Source organism: Barbatula barbatula, assembly GCF_947034865.1.
Source record: "Barbatula barbatula genome assembly, chromosome: 24".
Classification (NCBI taxonomy): domain Eukaryota; kingdom Metazoa; phylum Chordata; class Actinopteri; order Cypriniformes; family Nemacheilidae; genus Barbatula; species Barbatula barbatula.
The window spans coordinates 14,544,868-14,559,698 of NC_136787.1; the positions used below are offsets into that span (position 1 = coordinate 14,544,868).

General features: G+C 39.8%; 1 protein-coding gene across 4 annotated transcripts in view; it reads right to left on the bottom strand.

Moving 5' to 3' along the window:
- The window catches only part of cux1a (cut-like homeobox 1a), a 108,686-nt gene extending 98,654 nt beyond the window's left edge, over nt 1-10,032 (bottom strand). For all 4 annotated transcript variants that reach the window (XM_079449254.1, XM_079449252.1, XM_079449253.1 and 1 more), the window contains exon 1: nt 9,952-10,032. In XM_079449254.1, coding sequence (XP_079305380.1) covers nt 9,952-10,014 — 63 coding nt within the window. In that variant the 5' untranslated portion in view covers nt 10,015-10,032. The remainder of the gene's footprint in view (nt 1-9,951) is intronic.
- Nucleotides 10,033-14,831: the final 4,799 nt, after the last annotated feature.

The following is a 14,831-nucleotide window of genomic DNA, read 5'->3' on the forward strand; positions in this document are numbered from 1 at the left end:
TGTCAGATGTACATATCGGCCTGCCAAGAGAAATAGTCCAGCCGAACCGAAGGCAAACACCTCCAACAATCTTCTACAGACTGATGATTGCAATGTTGTCTGACATCTGTTTTCCTGTCTTTTTTTAAATCGCGCTATTTACAGTCACTGGGTAACTATGTAAAGTCGTTTAAACGTAAATTAAAGTTACATTTGGCAAATTCAACTGAGATAAGAACACGAAACATCACCTCCTCTGACCACTAAAAGAAAAACATCAAGAGTAGAAAAATAACCTGATCGCGGCCAGGTGTGATGTTCTCATAAATAAGCGAAAAGGCCTCCTCAACTGGCCTGCTATTCTCATTCCCTCTCGCTGAAATTCACCTGATATATTCGGCCCTCTGATCTGATCCCCTCGGATGTGTCTCCGATATCCCTTGGGACAGAGGAGAGCACATCCTCTGCCCAGCTGCTGTTAAAACTAATAACACCACCAAGAAGCCACCAATCTCTCCTCACTGCAAGCTAGGACAGCCAGCCAGGGGCCGACACGTACGCACAGACACACAAATCTGACCAAGTACAGTCCATTTTCAGACACTTCCTGCTAAAAATAATTACCCTTCTGGAGACAGAACATGGCTGGAGGCTGCACAGCCTTTTTTTTATAAGGAGAAAGAACAGGGGACGAGGAAGTGCTGGAATTAAAGGGGCAGCGCGTGTTGTCTATGCGAAGGGTAGCGTTAGCTTTTACCAAAAAAAACACATTCTGAATTTAAAGGGATAGTGCTAGCAAAAATGAAAATTATTTTAGCGTTTACTTGCCGTCATGTCATTCCAAACCTGTATGACTTTCTTCTACAGAACACAAAAAGAAGATATTTTGAAGAATGTTGGTAACCAAACAACATATATTTGAACTATTCCTTTAATTCCAATAGCTGGCTGATGAAAAGTCGAAACACTATATTAAGCCATATATCGGAGCAAATATATACCTATGTATGTATATAAACAAATTGTGTAGTGTATACTATATAAGGTGTAGTGTACTATATAAGGTGTAGTGTACTATATAAGGGGTTTAGCAATTTACACCACGTGAAAATCTTTTTAAACATGGTAAAAAGTAATAAAGATAACAGTATTCACAATCTCAAAAATTTAACTCATGATCGTATTATCTATAAAAAGCTGGCAGTCATATTTCTCCTACATTTTAAATAAAATATTTTTTTAAATGCGCCCATAATTTTGAATTAAATATTTTGTATATTATATATTTGGAATTTTAAGATCTGAGCCCAACCCCCCCCCCCCTCCCATAGGTTATGATATGTATGTGTGAGCCCTTCCCAGTACAAATCAGAGGAGCATCGCTGGGGTCACCGTATCCCCCACCCCCAACATGGAAATCCATGTCAGCAAACCTCCCCAAGGGCACCATTTGAAAGCTTAATATCGTTTTCCAGCCACTAACGGCATCTGGCTTCCATTTCCACTTCTTCTGGAGATTTTCAGGTCACTAATAATAACTGTTTCAGGCAAAAGTAAAAGTTCAGCCAAAGTCTATAGCTCCGAGCCTGATCGGGGAGTCTTGCTGCCGTCGAGTGTGAGGTGGAACTGTCCGGTTCCCCAGGCACCGAGGGCCCCCACTGCGGATTTGTTTTGTTTGTGTTTTAAAGTGCTGAGCCCAGGCTGGCAAGGGACGTCTGCAGTAAAACCCAAAATTGTGTATGTGAATGCGTGTGAGGGGAAAAACTGCGGACGGGAGGTTAAAGGGTCTCCTGATTATTTCCCATTCTCAAAGAGCACTTAAACGACAGCTGGGTGCAAACCATGGCTGCCCGAGACCCTACAAGAATAACAACGGCACTTGAAACTTGTGAGGTAACCGTTCTGGAAACTAGAGTCTGTTCTGGATGTTCTGAACACTGTCTATTCCCCAACGGTCCAGACCTTCCTGCGTGGAACTGCTGCGAGACGGTCTAAAATAGCTTCCTCCAAAACCTCACCTCACTTTGACCAATCTTCCTGAGACCAGACAATAACTGTGACCAGCAAAAGAGTAATGATTATTTTCTCTGGAAAAAGCACTCAGTTCTTCCGACCGTAACTTCGAAAAACGTTCCTTTACTTTAGCTTCAGAAAAGCTCTCTTTTCTCTGCTGAAAAAGAGAGGATCCAGAGAGATCTGGTTTATGTTCCCCTGTTATGAAGATTAACCTTCTTTATGGACACAATTACTCATCCGTACAGGATAAGACTGCAGCTAAATTAGGAGCCACCATCATATCGTATAATGTACTGAGCATCTGGGGCTCCTCAAGAATAAAAAAGCAGTTAACAGTTTCCAATGAAAACTCGAGTTTTACAGAAACACTGTATTTATTGGATTATAAAGTCTGTGTGAGAATGCACGCTGTCTGAGGGAAAAACATTTTAGATTCATTATAGCCTACAACATTGTGTTCAGGATATAACTTAAACCTGAAATTAAAAAGGTTTTATGAACACAAGTATGGATTAGTCTTAAAGTGATAGATCACACAACAATGACAATTTTGTCATCATTTGCTCTGTCGTCATGTTACATCATTATCTTGTCATTTCAAACCTATGACTTTCTTTCTGTTACAGAACACAAACAAGATATTTTGAAGAACGTTGGCAACCAACAAACATTGGCCCCCATTGACTTCCATTGTATGGACACGAAACCACTGGGACATTTCTCTAAATATATTCCTTTATGTTACACAGAAAAAATATCATATAAAGGTTTTGAATGATGTAAGGGTGAATAAATGATGATTTTGTTTTTATTTTGGTGTGAACTATGTTTTTAAAATCGAATTTTCACTGATCCGGCAAACTATGAATGCTTCAGTAAAATGGACATTTCAACATTCTTTTGAATCTGCCCTTCATTACGGAAGGAAGGCTATTTATATCGCTAGCATTACACACACTGTACAAGGTAAAAAAACACATTTGACATCGGAGCCCAGTGTGGAACTCTGTCTGGGTCTCCTGTTTAATCCATTCATTTAGTCACACAAAACACCTGTTTGTGCTCCAGACAGAAAACTTCAACAGCAGTCCAGATGTCTCTTGACAGTAGGCGCTCAAAGGAAGACCATCAGACTGGATGCGAGACAAAACAGTGTGTCACCTTACAACGGGTATCCTGATACTGGCACTTTCTCAGCTGGCCAGCTATGTGCCAACGAGGGAGAGTTAGAAAATCGAAAGACAGAACACAATGAAAGCGAGAAACACAGAGGAGAGCTTGCGACAAAGAAGGGTCGCTCCTTGGGTTGCCATCTTATGTAACCCAACACAAACGTGATTCATCATTCATGTGGACACACTGAGAATGTCCCTCTCTTCCCACGTCGACAATCCCCAAACCTCAGCCGGCACGAAAACTTGCAAATACTGAGCAGCAACGCAACACACAAACCGCAGCTGACCTACTTATTCACACCTGATTATGCTGGCACGCTACCCGCAATGCAATATGGCGCTACATCCTCTGGCCCATGCCACGGTCAGCAACAACGCCAGGCTGTTTCAGCATTCTGAGTACATTTACAGCTGACGGCCACTGATGGAAACTCTGGCTTTTCAATCATCTCTCACAGCGAGAGGTAGGCAGGGGGAAAGAGCGAGCGAGAGAAAGAGAGGGCCGAGAGATAAAGCGGGAAAGAAGGAGAGAGAGAGGTGCGCGCCGCCTCCTCGCCTCAGCTGAAATGGACTGTTCAGTGGCCCCCTAAGAGCTGGGCTTTTATCAAACATGGCATGTGAGTGAGATTCCAGCCTCCCGAGTCTTCAACACATTAACAGTTCCGACTGTGAGGCTTCGGCTCTACTGCTGCGCCGGATCGATAAGCTGATATTTAAAGAGCAAATACAATCTCTATTTTTCAAACATAATCTCACCCAGTAAACTATCGAGCGAGGAACAATGTCTACCTTCTGGTTGACCTGAATTCAGGATAGTTAGCGACGGTTTGCGTAAAAAAAAAGTCGACGTTGAAATTAGAGCCACAGACGAAAAGCTTGGCACATTTTCGATAACAAGAAATACCTCATTCATAAAATTCTACGTTTCACAACATTTGCGTATTTGTTTTGAACATTTCTTAAAGTAATAGTTTACCCCAAAATATTAATTCTTTCGTTACTCTCCCTGAAATCCCTTGTCATTTAAATCCTGTATGAATTCTTCTGAAGAACATCATAGAAGATATTTTGGAGAATGTAAACAAGGGCGGTCCTCATTCACTTCAACTTATTGGACACAAAAGTCAATGAGTACCGCCGTTGTTCTGTAACCAACATTCTTGAAAATATGTTTGTTTGTGTTCTGCTGTAAATAGAAAGTCAAACAGGTTTAAAATGACAGGAAGGCGAGTAAATAACGACAGAATTTTCTTTTTTGGGAGAACTATTACTTTAAATATGTAACTTTTACGCTGTGAGGTGCTTAAGAAATAGGGTAAGATGTGTCGAAGCGGCCAACGTTGTCAGTCGACCTCTTAAAATCAGTGCAAATAAAATATTCAGGGCATTTTGACTTTAAGGCCATAACAATGAATTACAGTGGACCGGCGGCTGCTGTGAGCGGCATACTGACCAAATGCGACTACACCAGACAACGACAAGATGAAAAAGAATCCAGACACAGGAAGATGCACCTCATTAGTTTTATGCACATTAAAAGTCCCAGGCTTTTCAAGGTCTTTGATCTCCGCGGTTGTGATTTTTTAAACATATCTGTGGTGAATTAGGGTGGCGCGGCAGAGCCTCCAAATGGCAGCGAAGACTGGAAATAAAAACATACCCCTCATCACAGAGTTGGTGAATCTTGTCCGAAAACAGCAGCTCGGGTTTCAGTGTGAAACGTTCAACGGGATTCTTCCTTCACCGTCGCGACGTTACCGTAGAGCTAGGTTTTTGCTATTTATGACCGAATTAAGTTCTGCACTGTAAAAAAATACAGAAAGAGTCTAATGTCATATTTTATCTTTTATGTAGTCATTAAACTGGTACAAATGAAATACAGACTCACAGATAACATGGAAAACAAGGTCGTAAATATTTTCAAAATGCGTAAAATCTGTTTTGTGTGACAATATACAAGACGACAGTTTGCTCTTTTACCCTTTCTTCCTTTATCTCTCTCTCTCTCTCACTCAGGAAAGAGGGCAATCGGAGCAGATCTCTTTCCCATGGCTCTTAATTCAGAACTACTTCCCTCAAACTCTTTCCAGATGTTTCTGAACAGAAGCAAATAAAACGCTGTTCTAACCTTTTTCCACAGTCTATCACAGTAATAACCTGACGCGTTGTTTTAACACCATTTTACAAATATATCAATTTTCCCTATTTAGGCCCTTTAGACTTCAGGGATTAACAGACTAGATAATTCGATGTTTTTTATATAATTTTCAAATTATATATTTTTTAAATGCATGCAACATATTTCTTCATTTTAAGTTAAATTTAAGTTACACAACTAATCCTTCTACTTTACAGTTTGTGCATATAGTTCTAAAAAAAAAAGATCCACTAAAGAAGCTTCTGGAGGGTTTTTTTCTCAATTCCCCTAGCGTAAACAAATCAGAGGCGTTAAATTCCTTCACACTAGAAGAGTCTGCCGAGCGCGCGGGCACACCATAAAATATGAACTAGAGAAAGAGAGAGAGAGAGAGAAAAAGTGTAGGAGGGGCGAGTGCTCTCTCATCCCCTCCTCCAACTCAACTATATGAAATGGACGGCTAATTATGCTATTGGCGTCAGAGTTCTGACTTCCCTGTGCCGGGCGGGAGGGGAACGGCCCCCTGTGAAACCCCAGCCCTCAAACACAGAGAAAGGGGGCAGTTAGTGAGGTAATGACCGAGTGTATACGCGTCTGAAAGAGGGTGACGGAGAGAGAGGTTAAGAGAGAGAGAGAGAGAGTGCTGGCACATTCACCCCCTCATGATTCCCATGGCCACTGAACTCTTCCTGCCATCTTTATCTAAAGCGACTGAGTGCAGAGCCACCAGCGGAGGAAAGAGGGGTCAACATGCACACAGCGATCCGAACTATAAAGAGCATTCACTTAAAACGTGTGCATTAACTATTTAAACACTTGATAATGCAGTAGCGGCTAAATTAAACACCTGTTTAAACTCATAGTTGTCTATAAATATGTAAGTGTATCAATTTTGAGGAAATTATTTGAGGTCAGCAGGCTGCCTCTGGAACAGTTTGATATCTTTTTTAGAACACATAAAAAGACATTATCATCAAGAATTTCGTTTTTTAGTCTTTGATGATCAAATGAGATGATGCACAGAAACATTCTCTCATTTTAGCCGCAATGCAGTTTGTCGATCTAGTACTAGATCAAAAGTGCTCAAAGAAATTAAATTTTTAAGTGACAAGTGAGTTTGCAAGTTCAGCAGCTAAAAGCATCGCTACGTTTTTAATAACCAAAGCGAGGCAACAGACTGTATCTCCCGTGACACATACAGCAGAAATTGTGATCTACAGCCTCTACAGACGGACGTCTCTGTATATGCTATATTTTTTTTCTATACAAATATAAAGAAGATACAATTAAAGCAAATTACCCCAAAACTTTGATTTTTATCATAAATTAAATAAATTAAGAGCATTTTCAGCGATTCCTTTATATCTCAAAACATTTTGATTTTAAAAGTTACTATCAGGACAAATTCAAGAGCCTCTGGTTTATTTATTTGTATCTGTCGAAATTGCTAAATTCGACCGAAACAGGAGTCACTTGAAGTGCTTTGAGGCTAAATTTGGAGATGCGACATGGAAATATGCGTTGTTTTGGGGCCTCATATAGCCGGCTGGGTTTTGAAGTGGTCAGAATCCGAGTCTGCGTAAATGTGTGGGGTGGGCTCCACAGAGACGCTGTTGTTCTGTTCATCTTTCATGTCAGCATTTAAACCATTTCTAAAAGTAGTTCCCCGCATTTTCACAAGACGATGTTCTCGTTTCAGGGATTTTCCCTATACTACAAAAGCCCTTCAGGTGTCAGTCAGACCGTAATAACAAGAACATTGAGAGAAAATACAGGTGGAAGTAAATGTGAATTAAGTTACACTGTTGTTGCTCTGTTTTGTTTTTATTAAACACAGTCTAGAAAAGTAAGTAACATACAAACATATCACAGCTGTCCTTCTGAAACCTTATCACCATATTTCAGGATTTTTTGCCATACATCATTAGTATTAGTTGGGTTTTGCAAATATCAAAAAGAAAAGTATCAGAAGGGTCTTTTCCTTTTCCTTAAAAACTGCACATCTGAGGTTTTGGAAGGACAACGACAATAAATAACATAAATCACATTGCTTTTCTGAAAAATTCCAAAATAACAGATTGTGATTTAATTAAAACTACTGTGAAAACCCATAAATGACGGCATGATTTAAGCATAACGTCTGGCATCGACCCGTCACCATATTTCAAAACATCTCAATGATCTAGCCATGCCCGTCATCCGATAGCCACATCTGAGCACAGCACACAGAGGATCCAAAAACACAACACACAACAGATTACTCTCATGTGTTTAGGTACACAGCGTACCACAGCCAGCACATGTGCCCCTCATTAGAGATATCAAACACATTTTTAAAGTCATCACAGGGGCCCGGCACAGGTTCAGACAAGAGTCGGCTCACATCTCGATGGTGGCAGAACCGCCTGCGTCACTCGCTAATCTCTCCACGTTGACGCACGAAAACCCAGGACCACACACAAGCTAAAGTACCCTTCAACCTCACCTGCATCCGCAGGCCGTGAGCCACGTGGTGACAGAAAAGGCAGGTGACACACGAGAGCCAACACAAGTCAAAAAGCGTCTCTTTATAATCTGTGTTCAGGGGAATTCGATTTCAGACGACTTGCTTTTAAATCTGCCACGTTTTCTGCTGGGTAATGTCATACATCTGATTCAAATCGTGGAATCGAGTAAACTTAAATCAGTCCATTTAAACAAATGAAAACAAAGCAATATCACACCCTGCTTGAGATAGCATATAGTAAAACAAGCTGAGAAATCTTAAGTACAGCAAGAGAGAGAAAGAATAAGATGATAAATAGCATCCATGACATCATCAAAGCCTGAACTCGCGGATGCCAGTTCTTATCAGCCTGGGAGACAGACAAGCAGGGAGAGAGAGAGAGAGAGAGAGAGAGAGAGGAAGGGTGGGAGGGCAAGAGAGCACTGAAAATTAAGAGTCACCACATCAGAATATGCACAGCTGTGTGTGTGGTCCTTTTATATTCTAGTACACTATACATCTGAACCCTAATTGAATAAATGATTTTACAAGAACTCAATCAAACACCCTCCCTGGAGAAAAGCAAGACATCTGACATAATTTACATCCACCGAGCAAATGTTTGACTATTACAAATGAACGTTACACAAAAACTGAAAAGCATTCCATATTTTACCCAAACACATGGCAAACACGTAAGAAGAATTATGCATTTAGGTTGAATTTAGTTTCAGATTATTTTAATCCGACCCCTTCATCTGTTCGTCTGTTCTTACATAAACAAAACAAAATATTTGCACGTATTTTATTTTTAACAGTATTATACGAGTTTATACACCTAATAAAACCACAGAATAGCCCGTACAGAAACCTCGTGTGCTGCCTGTTACTATTGACTGATATCGATTTTTACATGATTATGATATCGATTTTTCAATGACGTACGGTACTTATGAAGATATGCATAGTTTACTAGTGAAAATATAAAGTTCGATCCTTCACGCGCAAATAGGTCAGCGATTTTTCCTGGCTAAACTGCGCGACCTCCGTTCATAAATACATAAACTCTTAATCAATAATTGATATAATCCAGGTCTGTTGTTTATGTCTAACCGATCGCGGAAAATGCACTTCACACGCACACTGCACGAACCTTTCGATTCAGCAGCCACAGCAAAATAACAAATGCGAATCACTAACGAGTTTTAAGTTAATAGCTTAACAAGTAATCGATGCAATAAAAAGCAACATCGAACCAATATACACAGGAAAATGTAATCAGTAACTGCTACATTAGCACCCGCCTGTTTCAAGCTTTATTTTGTCAATATTTCTGTCGTGCGATTTGAGCGTGCTAACGCTAACAAACCAGACGTACAGTATTAAATTGCATTAATTTGTTTTGATAAGCTATTTCGGTCGGGCTCGGTAACAGAATAGCGTAAACATAACGTTGCGTCCTCGAGCGCAGTCCGTGCGCGTTACGTACGTTAAACGAGAGATTTCTTTAACAAAACCGCTCAACTAATGTTTATTGTTTTGAATGTAATTGTTCCTGTCTAGCGCAAGTCTGGCAACAACTTCACCCAATTCCGTCTTCACTTTAAACTTGACTAGCGAAGCTCAACTTTGCCATAACAAAGACTTGTCTTTAAAACTTCGATAGTAACAGATCAACACGCAACTTTCAGAAAACACGAAATAAAACGAAATACAAAAACGAGAGGATAAAAGTCCAACACCTCTCGTTACTAAGCAATAACGTCTCGGTCCAGCACAGCGCCACCCGTGTAGCGCGACACACTTCTTCCCCCTAAACACAAAATTATTTCAACAAACATACTATCTAAATCCAAGGCGCTAACTATTCGCAAAACAGCCCGGCGTGGAACGGTCCCCTCTAAATAAACGGAAAGCCTTCGGGCTCCCGTTGCCAAAGTGGCCGCATCCACCTTGACCGTGATGCTTGATCGATGGAAATTGAACAAAGAGGATCAATTTCCGATCAGCGCGAGAGAGCCGCTTTAATCAATGGGCGCAGAAGCCACGCAAACCCGGCGAAAGAGGCGCCTACGGAGGGACGCGCAAGCCCCTCCGAGACGCTCCCCGGGACCGGCTTACCGGCACACTCCGCGAGTACAAAGCGAAAGGGAGCTGACCTGGAGCTGCTGCAAATCAAAGCATTTCCAATATTGAAACATCGATCCCGCATTGGCCGCCATCTTGAGACATATTGAGACGGAATGAAAGGCTGATAGAGAGAGCGCGAGAGGGGCTGGAGTTCAGCGCGAGAGAGAGAGGCGGGGGAGCGCGCGCAAAACGCGGAGCGGATCGAACGGCGCGAGCGCGCGCGGAATGGAGTTATCGAACCAACGCCAACCTGCGATATTGAATCGAGCTACTGAAAACAATTATTGAGACCGAGGTGGCATCCTAAATAAAAGGCAGAAAACGCGGGATGGACTTTCCGTGTTCAATCGAGCTCCCCGCGGCGCAGCCGGGAGCGGAGGGGGATGTGTTTGGATACGTTCTCATCCGTTATAAGAAAAGAGTTTACACGCTTATTGATTTTTCATCACTTTCGATATCGCGCGAGCCGGTTTCCGAGACGCCGACGCGACAAAAACAAAGGCATCGCGTAGATTGTGGACGATTGCGGGTCGTATGATGAACCCTTTAGCCTGTTGTTACATTAGTATTCTCGATATATTGATTTCATCTTTATCTTCATTTCTTTTGAACGTTTCGAAATGTTTGTGTCGTTGCTTGTATGAGTTCCGTTCGTCTGTGGGTTATGATAGCCAATCCATATATTATATTGATTTTATGGCCAATGACATCTCTCTCCGTCACCCTCTTTAAGGCCCTAAATAATCATTAATGCAACTGAACTATTCACGTTGTAAATATTGTGTAATGGGCAATTGAGACGGTAATACGTTGTGTTTAAAATGATGTTATTGGAGGATTTTGTGTTATGTCCGGTCGATTCCTGATGAATTGCAAATACTGCTTTTGAACTTGAACTTAGAGAAGTGCGCCCTCTATCGGATGTGAGAAGTACTGTCACGCCTCATGGTCATGACTCGTACAGTGATGTAATGATCCACTGTAATTGCATTAATTGTGACAATTAGCGGTGATCAGCACAATTTAACCGTTAACGTTTGTCATTTAAGTGATCGTTTTAATATGATAGTATTACGTTTATAAATATACATTTATTAAAAATACATTTATGTATGAGATGATCTTATATTAAATAATGCTATTATAGATGTTATATTCCACATACAAATACTTTAGTATTTACTAAAGTAAACTGTAGAAAATTATTTATCGTAGTAATTACAAAATTTTGTTAACCAAAGTATAATATAGTATAGTGAGTTTTTAAATCTACGATGGTAAGGTTTTAAAACACTCCAGGAGTTAAATGTACTTTTTTAATTGGGACTTAATTGGGGTTTTCTGTTCTGTTACCAAAAGTGTGGGCCTACAGATTAAATAATATACTTAATTTCTTTTAGATAATACAAATTATTGTCATCATGCACTGTAAGTACAAACACAACACTATTGAAATATAATAACCATCTAATAAAAACACAAATAATTGCAATATAAAACAAATCATCTTAACTGTTACACATCCAAACACAGGTCCATACTCCCTTATACATTAATAAAATGTTTAAAATACAAAAAAATACACAATATAGATCAATACAATAATACTGAAAATTGTCATGAAGATTTGCAATATAAAACCATTTATATAGTTCTCAGATGTGGTCCATCTATCTGAAGAGCAGCCCCTGGAGATCGTCATCCCCATCACCACCATACCGGCACTTAAAGACAGAGGCGCTGAATGAGAATTGTAAGCTCAGGGAGTCCCTCAGCTTCTCATGAGTGCTCCTCCCCTCTGTTCCCCCCACTGAGATGTCAGGGGAGCCATGCAGGAGAGCTGGTCCCATTGGCGGTTTGTTTTTTCAGACCCACTGAGTCTCCGAGCGCCCACCCACCTCCCTTCGGCCCAGGCGTGCGCACACCTCATGGGAGCACAATTAAGAGCTGTCTCTCTAGCCTGCCGAGCTACGGAGGACTCCCTCCTCTACCCTTCCCCTTTTTTAATCAAATAAGCCTTCTCTTGAGGCTAGTCCTCGTTTAAAAAGTCGGCATGCAGGATTAGATTTTAATTATGGAGATGCAAAGACACGGCAAATGAACATAATGAAGAGACAAGCAGAGGTGCGAGAAGGGCATTTCTTCTGGGGACATGCACCTGCACGTGTGGGGTTGACAGGCCAAATTTCTGAGAATCCGGTGGTCCTCGGTAGTAAAGACAGCTCATAAATTGATCAAATTGTATTGTTGTCAATTTAATGATGTAGTTTGTGCTGATAAAAATGTTGAATTAGTCTGGTATGAAAACAATGGAGGTCTATGAGGTGTCATCACTAATAAAGTGAACTTATTGACCTGTGTGTGTTCGGACATGTTTGTCGGTCGTGTTTTCTGCTGGGGAAACTGCACCATCTGCAGGCAAACAAAGTCAGATAAAAAACTCAAAATTCAGAAGATTATAACATCACTGTCATATGCCTCATTTAATACAAAGTATATGCAGAATTAATGGGGAAGTTACCCCAAAAATCTACTTTGGATGATTTTTTTTGTGTGTTACTTTGCATGTTTAAAGAAATGTGAAATCACCTCATAGCCAAGCAAACTTATTTTTGTTAAGACAAATCTTTACATGAAACCCACTTTGATATTTTTTATATGAATATCAAAATAGTATTATTAGGTAAATCCATAACAACTTTGATACAATAATAAAAACCCTTTCCCCAAAAATTACTTATTTCCAAAAATTAAAACTAACATTAAATGTTTTACTTATAAAAATAAAGATTCATTATTATTAAACTTTATTTTTAAACAAATACCAAATGATCACCAAATGTTGTTCTGGTTTAATAAAGAAATTCCAAATATAAAGTTAACACGGTTAGACATTGTGACATGTCAAGATGACGTCAAATCAGAAAATTGGTCCATCAAACAGTTAAGGTCAAGTGTCACAGTCATTTAAATGTTCAACGGACAATTATTATAAATAATTAAAAACCTTTTCCACAAGTGTGCTTGACATGCTGATTTGATTGGTCAGTTTGGGCAGTAATTCCTCTGACAAATTGAGTGGAAAAACATCATTGTAGGACCCTTGAACACCAATGATTATTTTCAACAAGGTAACATAAGGCAACATTGTGGATTCTGTTTTGATGATCTCTATAGGAAGAAATGCTAAAACTTGTAAAACCACCGAAGTGGTTTAATGAGACCATTTAGTTGACTCATTTTTGCCGAAATGGTAGATACACCGGCTTGTTTAATTTGGAGATAAATTAAGCCTTTTGTGAACACACTTTATAGAGGATATTTTGAGACGGAATGGTTGAAATGAAATAAACATTCTAACATAGACATTTTTTTGAGTAGCAAATACATGTACACAACAATGACTCAAATTTAACATAACAAAACTTTTATGAAAAACCGTTTGCTTTAATTGTTCATATGAATTTTATGCCCCTTTTGGCTGAACAGTTGTGTTGACAGCGAGTTTTCAAATATATATTTTTAAATGCGTATTATGATAGAGAAAATCCCAAACAGGGTAAAACAATAACTTTGGATACCAAACATCACATGCACATTCATTCTAATTCTGCAAGAGCTATTGCTCTAGCTTATTGAGCTATGAAAAACGCAGAAAACAAGCCACAGTATAACTAAGACTAAAAATAAAAAGATTGAGGGAGATAGGTTGAGTCATCTCAATGCTCCCATATTAAGAAGCAGGTATTTACAGGCCACGTAGGTGTAACAGAAGCATATGGTTAATATGATTGACAGCAAGAGCCAACTGTAGGAAGCTGACGCTTCCCTGTCAGCCTACCGATCAGTTGTATTATTGCTAGAACACCTGCCGCTCACACACCCAACATGGCCACACTCCCTGTAGTGACCACACACACAATGCCAAGCAGGAGATCATAGCCACATTCCTCGCAACCTATTGTGCAATTCTTCTCCACAGCTATCTTGGCTTGTGTTCTTTCAGTTGTCTGTGAGGACATGGCTAAAACAAGCTTCATGCAGACTCTCGTCGTGCCGGTAGCTGGACAGATTATTTGTGGCAGTCTTACTTGGCTGTTTAGAAGAGCACATTTAAATCTGGCAAGCATTAAATATCTTGCTATATTTGTAGCTCTGAGAAGGGCTTTTGTTCAGGCTAGTTGTTCGGCAACAAATAATGGGCAACAAAGTAGAAACAATTTGTTTTTAAGAGCCGCAAGCCGAATTAAAGCCAAGGGCTTGACTGAAAAAGAGTTGGTTTCAATGTGCAAAGTTTTGATTTTACTAATAAAAAAGGATGGAGTGTTTATTTTCTGAGATGTTGCACTTAGACGAATACAGAAACCTGTATGACTTTCTTATTTTTGCATAACCCAAAACTAAGATGTTGTGAAGAATGTTTGGTACCAAATAACATTGGATCCCACTGACTTCCATTGTATGGACACAAATCCACATATCCCAAAATGTCTTCTTTTGTGATTTCCAGAAAAAAAGTAATATACAGGTTTCGAACGACACGAGGATGAATAAGTTATGACAGAATTTTCATTTTGGTTCATTTGGGTGAACTATCCCTTTAACATTTCAAACAGTCTTGGGAGACCGGGGCAAGATGTCACACTGGAATCTTCAGAGAAGAAGATCTTTTTAATGTCTCGTTTATTTCTTCTAGACATTAATGAGGTCAAACAGAGAGCAAATGGAAACGTGAGCTTGTCAGACATTTCTTCTGAGAAAAAGACCCCAAAATATCACATTGGAGTTTCAGAAAAGATGTCAGAAATATCATGAACTGAGCTCAGATTTGGCAAGTCAAAATGACTGAAGACTTCAATATGAACTCAAACATTTCTCATCTAATTGATCCAAATCCAGATTATTTATT